The sequence below is a fragment of the Aspergillus alliaceus genome (assembly GCF_009176365.1).
Source record: "Aspergillus alliaceus strain CBS 536.65 unplaced genomic scaffold BDW43scaffold_33, whole genome shotgun sequence".
Lineage (NCBI taxonomy): Eukaryota > Fungi > Ascomycota > Eurotiomycetes > Eurotiales > Aspergillaceae > Aspergillus > Aspergillus alliaceus.
The window spans coordinates 223,821-240,991 of NW_022474716.1; the positions used below are offsets into that span (position 1 = coordinate 223,821).

Below are 17,171 nucleotides of genomic sequence, written 5' to 3' on the forward strand. Positions count from 1 at the left end.
GGCACCAACAAATTTTGGCCCCAGTCGAAATCACTAAGCATCAAGCCTAGTGAGCTCAAACCTAGTTCACCATGACTCACTCCTCTCAGTGATCTTCCAACCCATCCTCTTAACCGTTTCCAAAAATGCCCGTCGGCGGGTAATGACCGCCTCATTTTTTACCACACCCTTCCCTCGCCATGCCTTGTAGACCGAACGGTACCATGCCACCTTCTGGAGACTGGCATTTTTTATTCGGTTGTCGATTTCTTCCCAAGGTAACCCCGACTCAAGGAGGGCAAGCGCGAGGTAGTTTATGGGCTTTGTGTATGACAAGCCACCCCCGATGGGGTGTGTCAGGAGCCGCCTCTGCTGTATGAGACGACGAATTTTCGATTGAATGTGCTCTTTCTCCGCTCTGTCTTGGGCAGTGAATTCAAGCCAGTTCGCTTTCTTCCATTCGTAGATATCAACGTCAAAGATTGAAGGAAACTCAATTTCCATTTGCGTCCGGAGGTAGTCGGCTTCATGCATGGAGCCAAGCCTGTATGTCACGATGTCAAACAATCTGCTGAGTTCCTCTTTGGCGGAATCGGTTCTCCCGCTCAGAATGAATCTGAGCGCGTTGTGAAACGCTACGTTGGGCCCAGCATTGTCTGGACCGGGATTCGCAGCAAAGTATTCTCGAGCAAGGACCTGAAGCCGTCCACATTGTCGTGCATTACCTGTTCTTGGAAGAAGAGCTTCCCCTGCGTCCCCTTCAGAGGGGGCGGTTGCCGGGATCTCTCGGAGGGACTCCCATCGAGTCTTGTAGGATGCCAGCGGGAGCCCAAGACGACTCTGGTAATTCATCTCCCATTCGTCGTCTTCTGCGCTAAAGTGTATCCTCTGTTCCTCTCCGAAAAAGTGCATTGCCTTGATGGTTTTAAATATTGAATGGCTAAATTCAATGTATGTTGGATGTGGCGAGATTTCTTCCAACTCTTGTGACACCTCGTCTTCAACCTTGATCAGGGACGCAAGAATGGCAGAGGCGGCCAAGCTGCCGCTTGCACGGCCTATACTTCTGCTAACGGGCCAGGAGTGGGATTCCTTCTCCTCTCCGGCGGCGGCAATACCGGTCACATTGAGGTATCGCGAAGATCTAGAGAGATCGGGGCAGACGAGCCAGCCTCCAGAATAGCAGGATGTTATCAGCAGAGTTACTGACAAATCGCTGGGAAGCAATCTGCTGATGTTTCGCATGAAGAGTCGCGGAGTGTTCTCAGAGTCTCCTTCGTCGCCAACGAGGACCCCAGAGGTCACGGCATCTCCATGGCCGAATATCATAATAACTAGCTGTTCGCTTTGGCGTTCCGCAATCAGGGCCTGTTCGCGAACGGTGTTGAGAAATCTCTCAAGGAGGTCCTTTCTGGCGACAACACGCAAGTTCCCCGCAGAGGAGATTTCATCCAACAACTGTGTCTCTAAGACGACTCGTCTCTCCCCGTGGGGATCCCCGTGTGCATATTCTGTATATTTTCGGACCAAATCGTCGGGGCTCTCTGAGGTCAACCAGATCTGGTTAGTTGATAGAGGATCTGGGGAGCTTTTAGTCAGCTAAGTTTCATATGTAAAAGAGAGCAATCACCAAGGAAAGAGACGAATTTACCACGAGGGCGTAGGAGATGGTGAAAGAGGTAAAAGTCCGATATGAACCACCCATCTTTTTGGGGGCTGGCACCATCGCCCCAGTCCGTAATTCCACAAAGCGAAACGATCCGGCTTCTTGGAGGGAGGTCGGGGGGGCAGTGGATCAAGAATTCCATGCCCGCCAGGTCCGCTTTTGTTCCTGTCGTGCGGCCAACTGCATTGAAATCCGCGATACTATCAGGGCGAATCGTATCTGTCATTGTGAACTTGAGATATTTGGGTACCCTGCTAGGTGAAGTGTGATAGAGAGGTCCAAGTGCTAGCTTCTTTCGAATTACCGAATGTTGATTGCGGGGGCCTCAGCTCAGCACTCAGTATGCTCTATTCCAAGTTCGAAGATTGCGAGACGACGGAAGTGATGATGATCGGGGAGGTGAAGAAGGAAGAAAGAAGCAGGATGGGGATGGGAGAAAGGGGGTATTTGAACTGATGCCTAAAAGTTAGGTGTTCAAGTGGGTGTCATTATGAGCTCAGAGAGGTGAGAGAACGGTAATAGGAAGTGAGATGAAGTTATATTCACTACAGTAGTCAGTAGCCCACTAGCCCCTAACCTCACTAAGTAATATATTAATGATCAGATAGCGAGGCTAATTTAATGTAGATATTAATATTCTTAATAACCTCAGTGTATGCTTAGACAAATATAAAGATATAGAAAGTGGATTAATGTAACTAGATAGACTGTGAAGGATTCACATCAATGACTGGGTATAAGTGTTATTCCCTTAATTTGCTTAGCAGCTTAGAAAAAGTCTGCTAGTCATTCTACAGAGTACAGACTAAAACTTTAAATTGTCACAGCCAGAAGCTGATTCAGCCAATGGACCAGGTCTGGATGGGAAGAAATTGCTAAGAGGTTCTAACTGGGGCGGGAACATGAAGAGATGTGCACTATTTACATCTGCAAGGACTCATGCCTTGTATTTATTCCTGGAAACCAACGGAACGCTTGGTCGTCGAACTAGTCAACGACTGGCATTCAACTCCGATATCCCCCTGTGTGAGATATGAAAGGGAAGATGATGAGTGTCATCAATTCGAATCTATAGGACTATCAGGCTCCACCATGAGTATGTGAAGACCTGCGAGTCTGGAAAAGCCTCGAAGAAGAAGCGCAAAGCTTTCCAGGGAGTTGGTCGCAGTGACTCATCTGTGGTCATCGATAACATTTTGCAGAGCCACCATAGAAACTGGGATTCCCTGGATGACACAGGGAAATCAGCACTACGGGCTAGGTTCCACGAATGCAAAATATATGGAAAGGGATGGTCACTTCTGGCCGATAGTTTAGGACGAAGTTCAATATTACTCTGCTCGCAAAAACTGGCCAACTTGATGTGAGTTCAGGGACACCTGCTTTACATTTCCATAACTACGCTAACAGGTTTCGAAGTCATAATACCACCATGACATTGAAACCCTTAACTTCATGATAGATGGTATCCAATCTCGCCAGCCTGATATAATGGGGATCCTTGAAGTGGTGGAACCATTAGCAGATGATCTGGTTCACAATGGCCGGGTGTTGTGTGATGTTAGTAGTGTCCTGACAAAGCTTCGGGATATCAGACATTCGATAGCTGTCAGCTCTCATACAGTCTTGCGCAGTATGCAGGGGTTTTGCTATCTTGAGTGCTTCTTAAACTCATATTTCAAAGCCCTCGCACAGAGACTTCTTTTAGAGGGTTTGTGACCGCTGCATGATAAATAAGAATACAAAGCTACTAGCTCATGATTATAACATGGACGACCGTTTATCTTCTGTGCGTTGAATCAAGTATCGTTTGATACTAACCAAACCTTCAAACATCGGATCTAGGTCTAAGCAAAGGCAACAGGCCAGCTGACAACATATCCCCGTTAGCTCCATTGGTGGCAGGTACTAATAAATTTTTTCTGCATAGTTCAGGCACTATACTCCAGGGTTGTCCAAGAATAAAGTCTGATATTAGTATCAAGTCTCTTGGCTGGGATTGGAACCAATGCTTAAGAAATTCCAGAAGTGATATGAATCTATAGGAGACACGTGATCGCCTAGCGGCTTGGCCGGATCACCAACTCTTGTGCCCCTGAAGGCTTTACCCATTAGAAGGAGAAGAAGTCAAGATAGTTGATATAGTCGTCCATAGAATTAAGCACCTATCAGAATGGCATCCGGTCCTCAGTAGGCTACGTACGTGTAGCTGATACAGCCTCATCCTGCCCATCTTTCCCCTGAGATCACAACAGATTGACAGTGTTAAGAGTGAGTGTAGGTCATGAGCAGTGGAGATGATGCTAGCTGCATCCAATATATGTATATTTATAGCCAGATTTTCTGATCAAGGTAGCTTACTGGCACGCTGCTCAGATAGTTTTTGTAACTTGGCATCCTCGGAAGCCATGGTCATATGATGTCACGTGCGACCAAAGGGGTGGAAGCTGAGAGGATTGATACTTTGTATGGGATTCAGTGACAATCAAGTGCATCTCTTCAAACTGCAGGGCGCAGAGCCCATTAAAAGCAGCTCAATCATTGTTTTCTTCCGCGGTCGACTGCTGAGTTCGCCTTCGTCACCCCCCTGGAGCCCTCGTCACCACCGGTGAGCCATCATCACCAGGGGTGATGGGGTCCTCACCCATATCACCAGCACTCATACTAAAAGCATCACGCCGCTGCTTTAGAGGCAAAAGGGCTTTCTGGGTGTTGACCACGTTCTACACCTGGCTTAAGTACGGCTGAGCGGACGGGAAGCCCTGTTGTCCACACCCTATGGTCGTATGTACTTGTTGTTGAAAGGCTAGGAATTATAGTGTCAAAAACAGAAGATCATATTCGCAAGGTCACGTTTGATTACTCTGAATTGTCAGCATCCCAACGGAAGCAAGCATCGACTTAAGCAATTGTTGGCTTACAGGAAACCTTATAGGTCTCTATAATAGTGAATAGTTGAACATTACTTGACTGAAGGGGTTTATAACTCGTCTATAGCAGGGGTGCGTGTGGAAATATATTTCTAAGACAAAAGTATACTCAAGTTTTTCTGCTTTCAATATTTCCGATTTCTAGATTTACCCTAGTTAACCCCCAAGCTCCAAATGAAGTGGTCAAATCCCTTTAGGGTCCCATAAAAGAGTATCAATAGTTGTAGTAAATCGAAGAGTTGCTCTTGGGAAACAAGTGCTTGATGCATAACAGGTTATCCGTCGTGAACTAGGCTCGTCCCCCATCTTTGTAGATAAGCTGTCGCAGGCTAGCTTTATTTTTAATGTATACAATCCTCATTGGCCACTAGGATATACACTAGCATGAACAGTTGGGCAGCGAGCTGACCTCTGGAGCACTCGAGGGTCCCCACCGGAAATCGGGACTTTTCATTTTAAGTGGGGACCATGAAGTATGGAAGTAGAGCTCTCAGAATCTGCGATCCATGAGACCGCCTGTAATCATGGTAACTTTCCTTCTCTGTGGACTGACGTAGAGGTTGAGCCTCTTCCCAAAGTTTATCCAACCGTAGAAAGTGTAACGGAATGGAAACTCATTATATCTATTCACGAAAAGTGACAATACTGTGGTATACCACTGCGGCAGAAGAGAGGTAGTTCGGAGCTACCTAAGGAATCCTCCTTGCGATTTGTAGATTCCTAACCGTGCGGCCCAATGGAGCGGAAATGAGGGTTAAAATCGATTCCGTATGCCAAAATCCTCAAACCAAATCCTAAAACTCTTCGGGAATATGCTCCGTGAGGTGGCTATCTAACGATCTGGGTCCATGATATGTTGTTTTAGGCAGAACGCCGAAGCCCATTTTTCCTAGAGAGCGCATCATCAATTCAACCTGGGAGACGGGCATGTATTCCGGCCACTGAAGTCATATCGTAAACTACTTCCCCGAAAATAGTCGTCAAGCAAAATACAAGTTTCGGAAGCTGCGGAGATCGGGTCCGACCTTTTAAGGTTTTCCCGGTATGCTAACCTCTCGGCTTCTCCGGTGTCAAGAACCCTAAATCGATGATTCATTCTCCTTCTAGATCTCTTCGCAATAATCTTAAGGAAAGGTAAAGCTCAAGGCCTTGGGACAAGGCTAGAGAGTTTGGTACTTGCCACTATTCGTAACATTTTGTTTTCACACTTTCCATGCGTTACGTTCAAAGATGTATGTACGGAGGGTCATGAGGTCAGAACAGCATCCAGGCTCAGCTAGATTCAGATTTCAAAGCTAGCGGCCGCAAACAGCAAACTTCAATATAGTCATGACATCAGTACGCAAGACCCAGTGGCTATAAATGCTCTTGCAAGACCTCAAAACTGTCCCTTTATTCCCAGCCCATCAACTACAATTGTACCCTACCAGTTCTATACAAATACAATCCCTCTATCATAACACAAGATGCATCTTCTCGCCCTCCTGATTGCCACATGTGCTCCCGCACTGGTTCTTGCCCAGCGTGGACCGGGTGAGATTTGTGCCCCCTACCCCGGTGCCTTCTGTGATGAAGGCCTCACGTGTGTCTCTTGTCGTCCCGGTGTTCCAGGAGCTCCTGGAGTTGTAAGTCTTTTTTGTCTATCTCTTTTGACTGGCAGTGGTAGACTCAGTTAGCGACTAACAACCCGTGAAGTGTGCTTTCCGTGACCCTTGCAAGCGCAACGCCGATGTCTGGTAATAAGGGCATGTCAAGCCTCACGGTCGCATTAGTCCGAGATGATACTTACAATTTCCTGGAGTTTGCGGGCCAGTAACAGGATACTTTTGACGCCATGAGAATGTTAATTTTGTAATTAGCCTTGGTGCGGGGATTTCCCCCGATATCCCCGTGTGAAATAGGTTTCCTTTACTGTAGCCCAAATGGGAGGGTTTCAAACGATATTCTGAGATAGATCCATGGTTGATTGTATGGTACACGAGCAGTAGAAGGGACCGAGTGTACTTGTCGGTTCAACTTATCTTTGAATGATGGGTCAGTAAAAGTCCCCTGGTTGGAGTTGATCTCCGGATTAGGGCTTGTGGTTAAACTCAATCGTTTCCTCGTCAACCTTTCCCCATATAAAATCTCTTAGAATAGTATCTAAGATGGCATAACGCAGATAGCACGGACACCCTTTTTGATAATTCCGCTGGGTCTGGTAAATTGTTCACCCTCTACCCTCTCCATCAACCCGGGTCATACGAAAGAAGCATAAGAAGGATATAGCTTAATACGACCACAGACCCCTAAAATACTTAGTCTTCCCCTTGCCTATCAGAAATCTCTATTCTGTCCCTTGGTTTCTTAGGAAAGCGCTGGGCTTGGATGGTATACTCTATCGATATTCCGTCAATACCTGGTAAATCTTACGACAACATCAAGATCAAAAACTGGACGCGCATAGCATGTACCTGTAATGCAGGTTTGTACTAAACGAAATCAAGAAGCCGGTACTTGGAGAATCAACTAAGGTTCCTGGAAGATCTATATCTTGGTGCTTCCAGGTTCCACCTTAGTGGCTGCTAAGACGCATTGCGCTAGCAAAACTCTCGCTGCTTCCAATGAAAGAGTTGAATGCTGCAATTGAAATCACGTTGTGTGAATCCGTGAGATGCCCCAGTGAATTTAGGGATATTAGACTACATTTCGGCATTTCTGTCATGTGCTTTTAGTTTCAAGCCTTGATTTGACTGAATATTTCTTGTAGAAGTAGTAGGTAAGATAGATAGCTGTATAAGGGGTGAGCCTGCTGTTGCAAACATTTGTTACTTCTTAAAAGCACGGCTTAAGTACGGCTTTTGTAGCAGCACTTCCTCACTCTTCTTATCGTGTGTCCAGTTCCAGGCTACGTGATATGGACGAGTTTGTTCCCGTACTTCCGGGGAGATGGAGGACAGCATGTGAACGGAATCTGGTATGCGTCATCCTTCTATTCTATTTTTAGGCTTAGGTAAAATTTTAAATCGATTCCGAAGGCGTTCGGACATTGTGCAGCAGCGTGTCATGAATGTAGGGATCGTTGCGGAGGAGCATCTACTTTTCCTTTCTTGTTCTTGTTTTTGCTCCCTGATCTTTTCCTCCACCTTCTTTGAGCCCTCACTCATCTGTACGATTCATTCTCGGGGCCTCTCCATCGGTGAAAGTCCATCTCATTGGCATTGGCTTGCTATCTCAACCAACTATCAGATACTCGGGGTCCTCACTGCAAGTGCCTGAACAATAATGGTACATGACTTTTAGAATTACTGACCATCCCTGCTTGTTAAATTGGGTGCGCCTTACCCGCCGAGATAAGTCCAGGATACCCCAACAAGCCCCTATGGAGTAGAGCTTGAGAAATTGTGTCAGGGTAACAGCCCTCGTGGCACGTATCCCGCAGTTCAAGGTAGTGATAGGCCGTTCTGCGAGGAGAGATGTAATGAGGTCAAAGAGGGTAAATTGAAAAAAAGCAAGGTAGGAAAAGTAGAGGGATAGTGTTAATTGCAGCTCAGAGAGCCGCAGGTAGTAGGGGAATAACGTGCTACGGCGCCGCAGGTGGCAGGAGCAGAGGACTGGGTTTCTATTGAACGATCTACTACCATACACAGAGGTTGATCACTGGTTTCTGAAGCCATTGGGGTGCGGTAAAGATTTTACCGCAGCGGGTAGCACGTGACCCGCACGTGCTACTATATCACCCGCAGGCGCTGTAAGGTGCGCCTAACAGATAGCCTATCGGTTACGCGCGGATCATGGCTTCATTTAGATCAAGATAAAACATCGGATTATAGGTGCCGCGTTAAGCCTGCTAATACTAGATGTCATAGAGGCCAAGTAGAGAATGTGACAAATACGAGTCGATGTAATGTGACAGAGAGTGACGAGCACATCTCGAGTTTGTACCATGTAAAACATCAAGAATGCGTCGCTAATTCTGAACTGGTAGGGCTTCATAGACACGGGGTGGATCCCTCTAGACGAACCAAATAAACAACGAAAAAGAGTAAAAAAAGTTGACCGACGCAGGATTCGAACCTGCAATCTCTTGATCCGTAGTCAAGCGCCTTACCATTGGGCCAGCCGGCCTTGTTGGAAACCCTATCCTTCTATTGCCAATATAAGCCAGGGCTATCATGCTCTTAAGCTGACCTGCCAAGTAGAGATCCATAGTCCCAGGGGTGTCATAATCCTTTTAAATGTCCATACTAGATAATAGAGCATGAGAATAACAAGTACAATGAACTAAATGCGTAAATCTCTCATGCCGGCGATACGTCCTGCGTCAGGGCCGACCATGATGTCATTTTACATAGGTCGCCGTGGATTAAAACTAGTGGATACGTCGGGACAAAGAGAAGCAGGAACCCGTCGCGGGTTTTGGGAATGGTGCTGGTAAAATGCGAAGGAAGGTGTCGTGATAGATTATCAGGTTTATCCTGGAGATCTGGTAAGGAGAGCTCGGAATGATGTGGCTCTGTAAGCTAATTTTGCCATGAGTTGGCGAAGAATCTGGGAGAAGTGTTCGGTGATTGTCAATAGTCTCTGGGTGAGTTGGGTAAGTAAAGCACCTTGCAAAGCCTGATATAGGCTGCTTTTCCCGTGGGGTTGAGTGAAGGGTCATCAAAGCCTTTTCGATGTGGGTGATTCTGGTGAAAGTCTCCATCACATAGTTGGTGAGTGATTGTGATGGACCGAGAACACCGCTCTTCACACCCGGGGGCACCATGGTATCGTAGATTATCCGAGCAAGATCCAGTTTATTTGTATCCAAGGGAGACTCGGGTGCTTGGAACTGCCCTAGTAGCTCCTCAACTGCTACCGTGTAGCTGAATGCTCCCTGAGGAGGAATAGGCTCCACGGGGTTACGAGCTAGCTGAACTGCAGTACGGTCGCCTCTCGAGTGATGGTACGCTCAGAGAAGAATTGGTTGATTGTAGCATCGAGCGAGTAAGACAGTTCAGTAGGATTATGTTGATACTAGAGAAGGGTGTAGAAAAGTCATACTGCGAAGTCTCGAGGCTGGTAGAGGCCTCCGGGATCGAGTGCTAAGGGGCATAGTAGCTAGTACAGCGAGAACACCGACACTCTTAGCGCCGCGGTCCTCATAACCTTTACAGAAAAGGCAGTGGAAGCTACAAGGGCCTTAGTTGGATTGTCGTAGAGGGATGGTTGTATGTTTCTTACATACGCTTCCCCACGCGTCTGCGTACCTGGGGATGTCAGGGAACACATTCTCCGAGCCTGTGGTGACGATCAATTTTCTCCTATTCCAGGTCACGCCGTTGGAATCTGTTAGTTGGAATAGCCCGTCAGTTGTCTTCTCGGCCTTGACGAGGTCTACATCCTCAACCTGAATGGTCGAGTAATGGGTGAGAATTTCCTTGCGCGCTTGGGCACGGACCTCCGCCGGGTGCCAGTGCCCTCAGGTGGGAATCATGTGCATGTAGGTTGAATTCGCATTGCGATAGCTGTTGTTGTCAAAGACAACAGCTGTGTGGAGCTGGCGGGCTAGAGTGAGGGCTGCTGTGAGACCGGCAGGTCCTCTATTAGTGATCAGGGCATCCACAACCGAGTCCATGATGTTCGGCTATAAGAGAGGATAGATTTGCGTTCATTCCTCAGGCTGATGGTAAGGAATGGGGGATAGTGAGAAGTAAAATGAGGACAAGAGAAGTGGATTATCAATGTGAGGCATTTAGGCACCGGTTCACTTTTGAACGATAGGTGGGTGAAGGAGTGCCTGGAGGACAAGGCTCGGCCTGGTATTGACAGGATGATACCCACCTTCCGTGCATTATTGGGTTGGTAGAGGGTGAATGACAGGACGGATACTCAGTGGGGTTATTATTAGTAAACAAAGAATGAGGGAGAATGCCCTAACTGGGGTGACATTAGGGACCAGTCGAATGGAAAAGTGAGCTAATAAGCTGATACGGGGAAGTGGGAAGAATATTAAAATATATTATAGTAAGGATAATAACCATCGCGCCTAAGAAAGGAGAGTGGTGGTGACGATCCTTGCTTGAAGTACCACCATTCGAACCTTTGCATAGATGGTCATCTGACACCAAAGCGAGCATGGAAAAGCGGGATCCATAAGTTAATCAAGGTACACGCATGTGTAGACATATATAGTAGAAGGAATTTGTACGCACAGCCTCACGGGGGGATATCGCTCTTCACTGCACATCACACATCCCTATAAAGCATTTTACTCAGGTTTGATGCCCTCCTCATCTACTTGGCACACTTCGAAGTCATACGCTTATGTTCGTAGAAACCAAACAAAATGTATATCCTCTACTATGTGTTGGACTTGATGGTCGGCGCTGCAATAGCAAAACCAATACCGCAACCCGAGGCCCTCGCCGATGCGAACCCCGATCTGTCCGTCATTGAACCCAAGAAATGCTGTCTCTGACGCGGAAAAATGGAAAGAAGAACGAGATTAATGAGGTGGGATCGGAAAGAAGTTAACTCGCGGACAGGAGAGAGATCACTGATATTATTTGAAGAAGTTATGAAAGCACCCTCATTTCTGGACTTGGTAGCCAATCATTGCCGTAGCCAAAGTATTCACGAATCATGGGTAAATACCGCGAGCTATTGGGACAGTATTTGAGTCTCTCAAGATTCGCTGTGTTATCATGAGGAAAGACATACCGATAGCAGGGATCGTGATCCTCTACGAAGGCCGGCATTTGGTGCCCGTCGCGACACATTCGCTTCTGTCCGTCTCCACGCTTGAGTCCGGAGACGTCATGCAGAGGGATATATCGCGGCGTGTCGTCGGCCGTGCACATTGCTTCCACCCGTAGACTGTCTGGACTGTCTAGACAATGCAAAATATGAGGATAGGCGACACTCTGAGTCTGGCTGCAGCGATATTCTTCGATGGAGATATATAGATTGCGCTAGAGAGGTGAGAAACCAGTGATATTGAGAAAGCTCCCTGTGCCCAACTTACGATGTAATGCAGAATGTGATGTGCGTTAATGATGTAGATTCCTTTTGCCTCATCCCATGGGAACACCTGTGATTCCGGCAATCCCGTTGCACTAGCTTCTTTCTTGTCGATGGCGATGATCCCGCTTTCCCATGGGATGTGATTATGCCAGAGATCACTAACCTCGCTCTCGTTGCTGCCACTGTATTCAGTATTCCACCCACATTGTCTCTTCCATATCAAATCCCACTTTCATTGCTTTCTCATCGAGACTGGAGCCAGCCCAGACGGGCTGTAGGGATCTAGACAGGTCATATGGACTGGATGCCCATCCAAGCGTCAACACTGTGCTGAGCAAGAGTGAAAGAAGAAGTAGCACAAGTATATTCCCTTTTCCTCTTCCATATCCCTCCCGTAGGATCGGGTCCCAGGTCCTTTCCCTGTTATGGCCGATAGGAAGAAGCTCGTATTGCTCTTCATCGCGCCCATTTTCAGCCTCTTTTGGTTCGGATTGAAAGGAATGGGTGTTTGGGACGCGGCTGGATACCAGCCATTTTGTGCTGACACGAACGAAAAAAATAATGAGGCAGAAGCTGGCGACTAGGTTGACATTCTACTGCTCACCATTCCTGGTTTTGGCCCCTCATTCGGACCCCCTTTCATGACCAGGGTTAATATGCATATAGGTTATAAAATACACCGGGTTGCTTGTACTCTCAGCAAGACAAAGCCAGCTCTAAGATGCGGGTTGTGATTCGCGAAACACATATCCATACAGCATGTCAGCATCAACCTTGCGTGCAGAAGACATGGCTGACATGCAAATGGATAGGGTTGTAAGATACAAACTGCAAAAATAAAAGCTCTATGTAATTCCTCGGGGAGGCTCTTCTATTTCAGATAATCCTGCAGATTTTACTATGTCCCCTCCCTCCATCCGCATACTTCAAAGAGGCTCACCATGGCTACCGGAACAGACTAGACAAAACTCCCGTTTCGTCTGGCTTCGGCCGGTGAGGTACTAGCATCGGGATAGCCCTTCCTATCGTGTGTATTCTGTGTGTGACACTGCACTTCTTTGCCAGAATCAAGCAGAAGGTTCATCTGGGCCTGGACGACTGGCTACTCGTGCTGGCAGTGGTATTGTCCCTTCCCCATCATTTCAGATAACACAGGGTTGCCTGCTGACGTGTCTCACCTTATGAAACAGTTAATGGTGAAGCGATTGGATCTGCTTCATTTACGGTTAGTTTCCACGGAAGGGTTACTAGATCTGCGAGTCCGCATACTCACCCCTTCAAGGCTACTCCATCGGCATCATGGGCTACCCCATACCCCGCAGGTGCCGATCCAAGGCAATGGCAAACTACAACTACGCGTACGAACGCGAAGCGAAGATCGAATTCTACTTCCAACTGTTCATGATTGCCGCATACGGGCCGATCAAATCCAGTATTCCTTCTCTTCCACCGACGTATCTTTGCATTCCACAAACGGTCCTGGTTTGCCATCGTCTCCAGCATCTTCTTGGTGATCACGGTGGCTTGAGCAGTCGCCTTCTTTCTGCTCTTTCTATTCGGATACAAAGTGAAGATCTACTCCATTGGGCCCCGCTTCAGCAGGTCAAGGATGAATGCGGGATCCTTTGGCAGCGGAATCGGCCTTGTACTGTAAGCATCTAACTCGTAAGGCGTATTCTGCTTGTTGAACTGATCGAGCTGCGTGGCACTAAGATGCGTCAGCTTCGAATGGTCGTCTCCTGAGCCAACGACCGCACGCTGCTGGCGAGGATATTCTGAAAGACTCCCTGACCCAGGGCGACAAAGATCGCCGAGCTCAAGTGTTGCACCAGCGTAATTAAAGTCACCCGGTTCGGGATATCCTCATCGGATAGCACGGTTTGCACGATGTAACTGGGCTGGCCGAACCCTAGTCCAACACCCACGCCGTACAAGAATTGAAATCCTACCAATGAGTCGTTGGAGGTGCCGGTCGACAAGGTTGACACGAGACCCGCCCCAACACTGGCAAGGGTAGTTCCTAGGATCATAGGTGGATTGTAGTAGCCCACTCCGCTAGTCAGCACTCTTGCGACTAAGGAGAATATGACGTAGCCCACCATCCACGGTGTCAGCATGACTCTAGAGCCTAGAGCTGATTTGTGCTGCACGGCCTGCACCACACCGGAATGTAAAGCACAGCAACGTAGATCCCACCAGTGGTACACATCGCGTATTCGACGGCATATCATACCAATGCATAACTCGCAACGCTGCGAGGGAGGGTCTTCGACCCGGGGGCAAACACCTGTAGGAGCGCAAACCAATGATGGGTGTGACAGCCACCAGCAATAGTGCGATGATCCTCCCACTATTCCAAGGATACTGTGTTCCACCCCATTGCAGCGCTAGCAGCAAGCACACGGTGCCCCCCATCATAGTTACCATTCCCATGAAATCAAACCGGCGGATTCTGATCCCCCCTGTGAAAATGCCCGCCGCTCCAGCACCGGCTATCGCGCGCCCAAAGGTCATGGCGATTGAGTTAGGGGCTGTGGCACGGACAAGGGAGCCCAATTCAAAGACGCTGATTGCAGACAGATATATGATCTCGATCGAAAATAGACTGTACAGCTTGCCATATGGTATTTGGAAAACGCTCAGCATCAACTGATAAGCAGCGGTCCACCACCCGAGATCGTCAATGCTATGGAACTCATTGGTCAGCGTAGGAGCCACCGTCGCAAGAATCATTTGGTCCTTCACGAAATAAAAAAGTTGTCAGCCTCAACAATATCGGCCGATCGCTTGCGTTGCTTACCATGCCGGTCAGGAAGACAGCAAGGCACAGTTCAACCATGAACAAGCTGAGACGAACAGTAGAGAGGAACGAAGTATTTTTCAAAGAAGCTATGGCTGCAGGGTTCGACTCCCCGATCAACTCTTAGCAGACCTACTCAAGCAGAGATTAGACTGCGGGAGGCGCCCCATTTATTTATTCGTACATGAGACTACCTTTTGTCCTTGTCATTTTCGGTTTACCAACCCTTATGTACGGAGTCCTTGGTTTATTTTTACCCCTCCGGCAGTAGAACACTGACTGAACTACCCTCCTCGAGAGTAGGAATGTCACGGAATGGTTCTGCGTTTCGTATAATTCTGCTATTGATTCGTCATCTTTCTTTCTATCTCTGCCTACGTACCAAGTGGACCCCCTTCGGTTGGATGGCAGTAGTATAGAAATAATTGGCGTTCAGTCTAGCATTGTTCGTTAAGATAAACAAATATGTAAATAGATACTCGGCATGGGTAGATATATAGACCGGGCAATGGCAATGCGCTGTCTTTGGCCGCCGAAGGGGTTGTGTTCGCGGGTTCCCACAACGGAATAGAGACCGCGTGGGAGGAATATCTCTCCAGAGTATAGTTAATAGGGTGCATGACTTGTATTGGGCCGACCCTGCCTTGTATAAGTTTGAAATGGCGGTTACTCACTAAGAAATCGTACATGTTGACTCTCCGACAAACGTCCAGAATACTTTCGTCGGTTACATTTAAATTATTTACTAAAACATTATTCTGCAGATTCTGGGTATATCTTCTATTGAAAAGACGAATCTTGGCGTGGACAAGTGCATACATTACGGGAGAGACAAAATCTAATATATTCAGCATATCCCCCTGATTCACGAATATCTAATGTCAAATCCTCCCTCTACCTTGCCGCTAATGTGACTGGTTACATTCTCGTCTTTCTATTCCAGAGATACATACTATAATTTTCATGTTCTGCCATACCGTCCAGGTCAATATCCACTCGGTGGCCACAAATACGCTACTTGCAAGCTGAAAGTCTGAACAACATGTTGCAAAGCCGAATAGCGAGCATCTCCACAACCGTCGACCGAAAAAAAAAAAAAAAAAAAAAAAGACAAAACACATTCCTGTCTTATCTAGAGAAATATGAAGGAAATAGGCACTGGGGCCGTCGAATGCATGTCACACTTCTCTCCGGCTTCCTCAGTCTGACGTTTGTACTCTCGGCTACTATAGTTGTTCTCTTCGTTTGCACCAGTCTCAGTAATTTCAATGGCTCGTTACAAGGAGCATTTGCTTTTCTGTCATCGCCTTCTCCAATTGTATTCTTTTAGGATTACCTGTATGATCTATCACTGAGTCCTATAATTGGCTATGGTGTTTGGCTGGTGTTCCAAGCGGCGCTCTCTTCAGTCCTTCCGGGAAAGATCGCCCACAGGGCCCCCAACTCCAGGAGGTCATTATTTGCCCTACAGGATAAATAGTCTATTGTCCTAGATTGTCACGGTCGGCACAGCCTCTCCATAATTTATGTAGAAGTATTCCAGGCCATTGTAAGTGTGGCTCGATATTGGGCAGCGGTGCTCATGGCAGCCAACATGTATGGATTGCTAGTATCAGTGCTAGCATTGTTAAAGGGATATATAATACTTACCTCAACACAGGATCGGCGGTTAAATGGTGAGTTCATAGTATCTGCGCCGTGGGCAAAATCAAGATTATTTGGCACACGTAGGCTCTGTTTTCCATGACCTTCTGGCCGGAGTAACTGAATCCTCGGCTGGGGTGTGAGTGGCATTCAAAGCTGTTCCAAATCGGCTGGTTGGGCATGAATTTATGGGTAGTTATGTAGGATTCTGCCTATCAGATTCGCTCCTTTTCTGTTTTCTTGCTTAATGAGAGCAAGCGGTCTTTGCATCGTGGTACAACAACGCTGTCTCTTCTGCACCTTTTCCAATTCGATGGCCCTCGTCATCAGACTACATCAATTATACATAGCCGACTTTTTGGTTAACGAAAAATGGTAGATAAGCTTTACCACTGTCCCTGGATCCCGCTCTGCACGTCGAACACTTTAATAACTGACTGACTTTACCGACAGGTATCTTTGGACTATTGGCAACGCCTGTAGTCACTTCGGCTTCTACTTAGGCTGGGGCTCCGCTGTATGGCTTTCTGTGATATACACTACACAAGCACAATACCTCGCCTCACACCCAGTGCACCCCTCACCTTTGCTCTTCATTATTCTCCTTGTATCAGGCATTCTTAGCTACATACTGTTCCGATTGTCAAATCATCAAAGATACCATTTTCGGTAGACACGGGGCAACGGCCAAATCGCAGGAAAACCACCCGTGTGATCTGGGCTCGGTACACTACGAGCGGCAGTAAATCCCACGAGTCTCTGTTACTATTTTCTGGTATGTATAAGCAACCTATTCAGACGCAAGCAGGTAACTGCTAACATATAACAGGCTTCTGGGGTATCGTCCGGTATCCTAATTATGTCAATGATACTATATTCTCTTTTTGTGCATGTGCTAGTTGTGGCATTTCTCATCTTCGTCCTCTGGATGCTGGGCTTGCTGGGCTTGCTGGTCTATCGCTGCTATCAGGATGAGAGGCGCTGTCCTGCCAAGTACGGGTTGTGGTGGAAGCGATACAAACAATTGGTCTGTTGGTGGTTGATTCCAGGGCTTTTTTAACGTTTAGAATAGCCTCGGTTTACTACTTATACATAATTGCATTGTACTGTCCTTTTATCTCACGATGTAGTCAAGGACCTCAAATTCTCTACAATACATCATCTA

General features: G+C 47.3%; 7 protein-coding genes and 1 non-coding gene across 8 annotated transcripts; 3 read left to right on the plus strand and 5 right to left on the minus strand.

Moving 5' to 3' along the window:
* On the minus strand, nt 1–2,024 carry BDW43DRAFT_282044 (uncharacterized protein). The gene has a single exon (XM_032042582.1). It carries the CDS (start codon nt 1,306–1,308, stop codon nt 67–69), a length of 1,242 nt encoding a protein of 413 aa, XP_031898478.1. The 5' UTR covers nt 1,309–2,024; the 3' UTR covers nt 1–66.
* BDW43DRAFT_135780 (uncharacterized protein) lies at nt 1,442–2,024 on the minus strand. Its single transcript, XM_032038254.1, has one exon. The coding sequence runs from the start codon at nt 1,869–1,871 to the stop codon at nt 1,575–1,577; it is 297 nt and encodes a 98-aa protein (XP_031898479.1). The 5' UTR covers nt 1,872–2,024; the 3' UTR covers nt 1,442–1,574.
* A 4,017-nt stretch (nt 2,025–6,041) lies between these two features.
* On the plus strand, nt 6,042–6,315 carry BDW43DRAFT_312865 (uncharacterized protein; the record flags this gene model as incomplete). The annotated part of the gene is made up of 2 exons (XM_032047456.1): nt 6,042–6,200; nt 6,271–6,315. 2 exons carry the CDS (start codon nt 6,042–6,044, stop codon nt 6,313–6,315), a joined length of 204 nt encoding a protein of 67 aa, XP_031898480.1.
* A 1,283-nt stretch (nt 6,316–7,598) lies between these two features.
* On the plus strand, nt 7,599–8,173 carry BDW43DRAFT_282045 (uncharacterized protein). Its single transcript, XM_032042583.1, has 2 exons — nt 7,599–7,829; nt 7,900–8,173. Exons 1-2 carry the CDS (start codon nt 7,621–7,623, stop codon nt 7,943–7,945), a joined length of 255 nt encoding a protein of 84 aa, XP_031898481.1. The 5' UTR covers nt 7,599–7,620; the 3' UTR covers nt 7,946–8,173.
* Nucleotides 8,174–8,610: 437 nt separating this feature from the next.
* On the minus strand, nt 8,611–8,682 carry BDW43DRAFT_t164. The gene has a single exon. It is a non-coding gene; the product is annotated as a tRNA-Arg (tRNA).
* A 2,432-nt stretch (nt 8,683–11,114) lies between these two features.
* On the minus strand, nt 11,115–12,323 carry BDW43DRAFT_301587 (uncharacterized protein; the record flags this gene model as incomplete). Its single annotated transcript, XM_032045073.1, has 3 exons — nt 11,115–11,510; nt 11,564–11,738; nt 12,319–12,323. The coding sequence occupies 3 exons, from the start codon at nt 12,321–12,323 to the stop codon at nt 11,115–11,117; spliced, it is 576 nt and encodes a 191-aa protein (XP_031898482.1).
* Nucleotides 12,324–13,137: 814 nt separating this feature from the next.
* Nucleotides 13,138–14,401, minus strand: BDW43DRAFT_312867 (major facilitator superfamily domain-containing protein; the record flags this gene model as incomplete). Its single annotated transcript, XM_032047457.1, has 5 exons — nt 13,138–13,260; nt 13,320–13,715; nt 13,796–13,912; nt 13,987–14,301; nt 14,363–14,401. 5 exons carry the CDS (start codon nt 14,399–14,401, stop codon nt 13,138–13,140), a joined length of 990 nt encoding a protein of 329 aa, XP_031898483.1.
* Nucleotides 14,402–15,404: 1,003 nt separating this feature from the next.
* Nucleotides 15,405–17,066, plus strand: BDW43DRAFT_301588 (ergosterol biosynthesis ERG4/ERG24 family-domain-containing protein; the record flags this gene model as incomplete). The annotated part of the gene is made up of 11 exons (XM_032045074.1): nt 15,405–15,440; nt 15,501–15,661; nt 15,719–15,841; nt 15,875–16,038; nt 16,094–16,122; nt 16,163–16,206; nt 16,265–16,381; nt 16,460–16,675; nt 16,705–16,781; nt 16,836–16,867; nt 16,977–17,066. The coding sequence occupies 11 exons, from the start codon at nt 15,405–15,407 to the stop codon at nt 17,064–17,066; spliced, it is 1,089 nt and encodes a 362-aa protein (XP_031898484.1).
* Nucleotides 17,067–17,171: the final 105 nt, after the last annotated feature.

Excerpts from the sequence above, each read along its gene's own strand:
- BDW43DRAFT_282044 (XM_032042582.1), bottom strand. The coding sequence starts at position 1,308 with ATGATATTCGGCCATGGAGATGCCGTGACCTCTGGGGTCCTCGTTGGC.
- BDW43DRAFT_135780 (XM_032038254.1), bottom strand. The coding sequence starts at position 1,871 with ATGACAGATACGATTCGCCCTGATAGTATCGCGGATTTCAATGCAGTT.
- BDW43DRAFT_282045 (XM_032042583.1), top strand. The coding sequence starts at position 7,621 with ATGAATGTAGGGATCGTTGCGGAGGAGCATCTACTTTTCCTTTCTTGT. Across the intron at positions 7,830-7,899 it reads GGGGTCCTCACTGCAAGTGC|CCGCCGAGATAAGTCCAGGA; the intron begins CTGAACAATAAT and ends GGTGCGCCTTAC.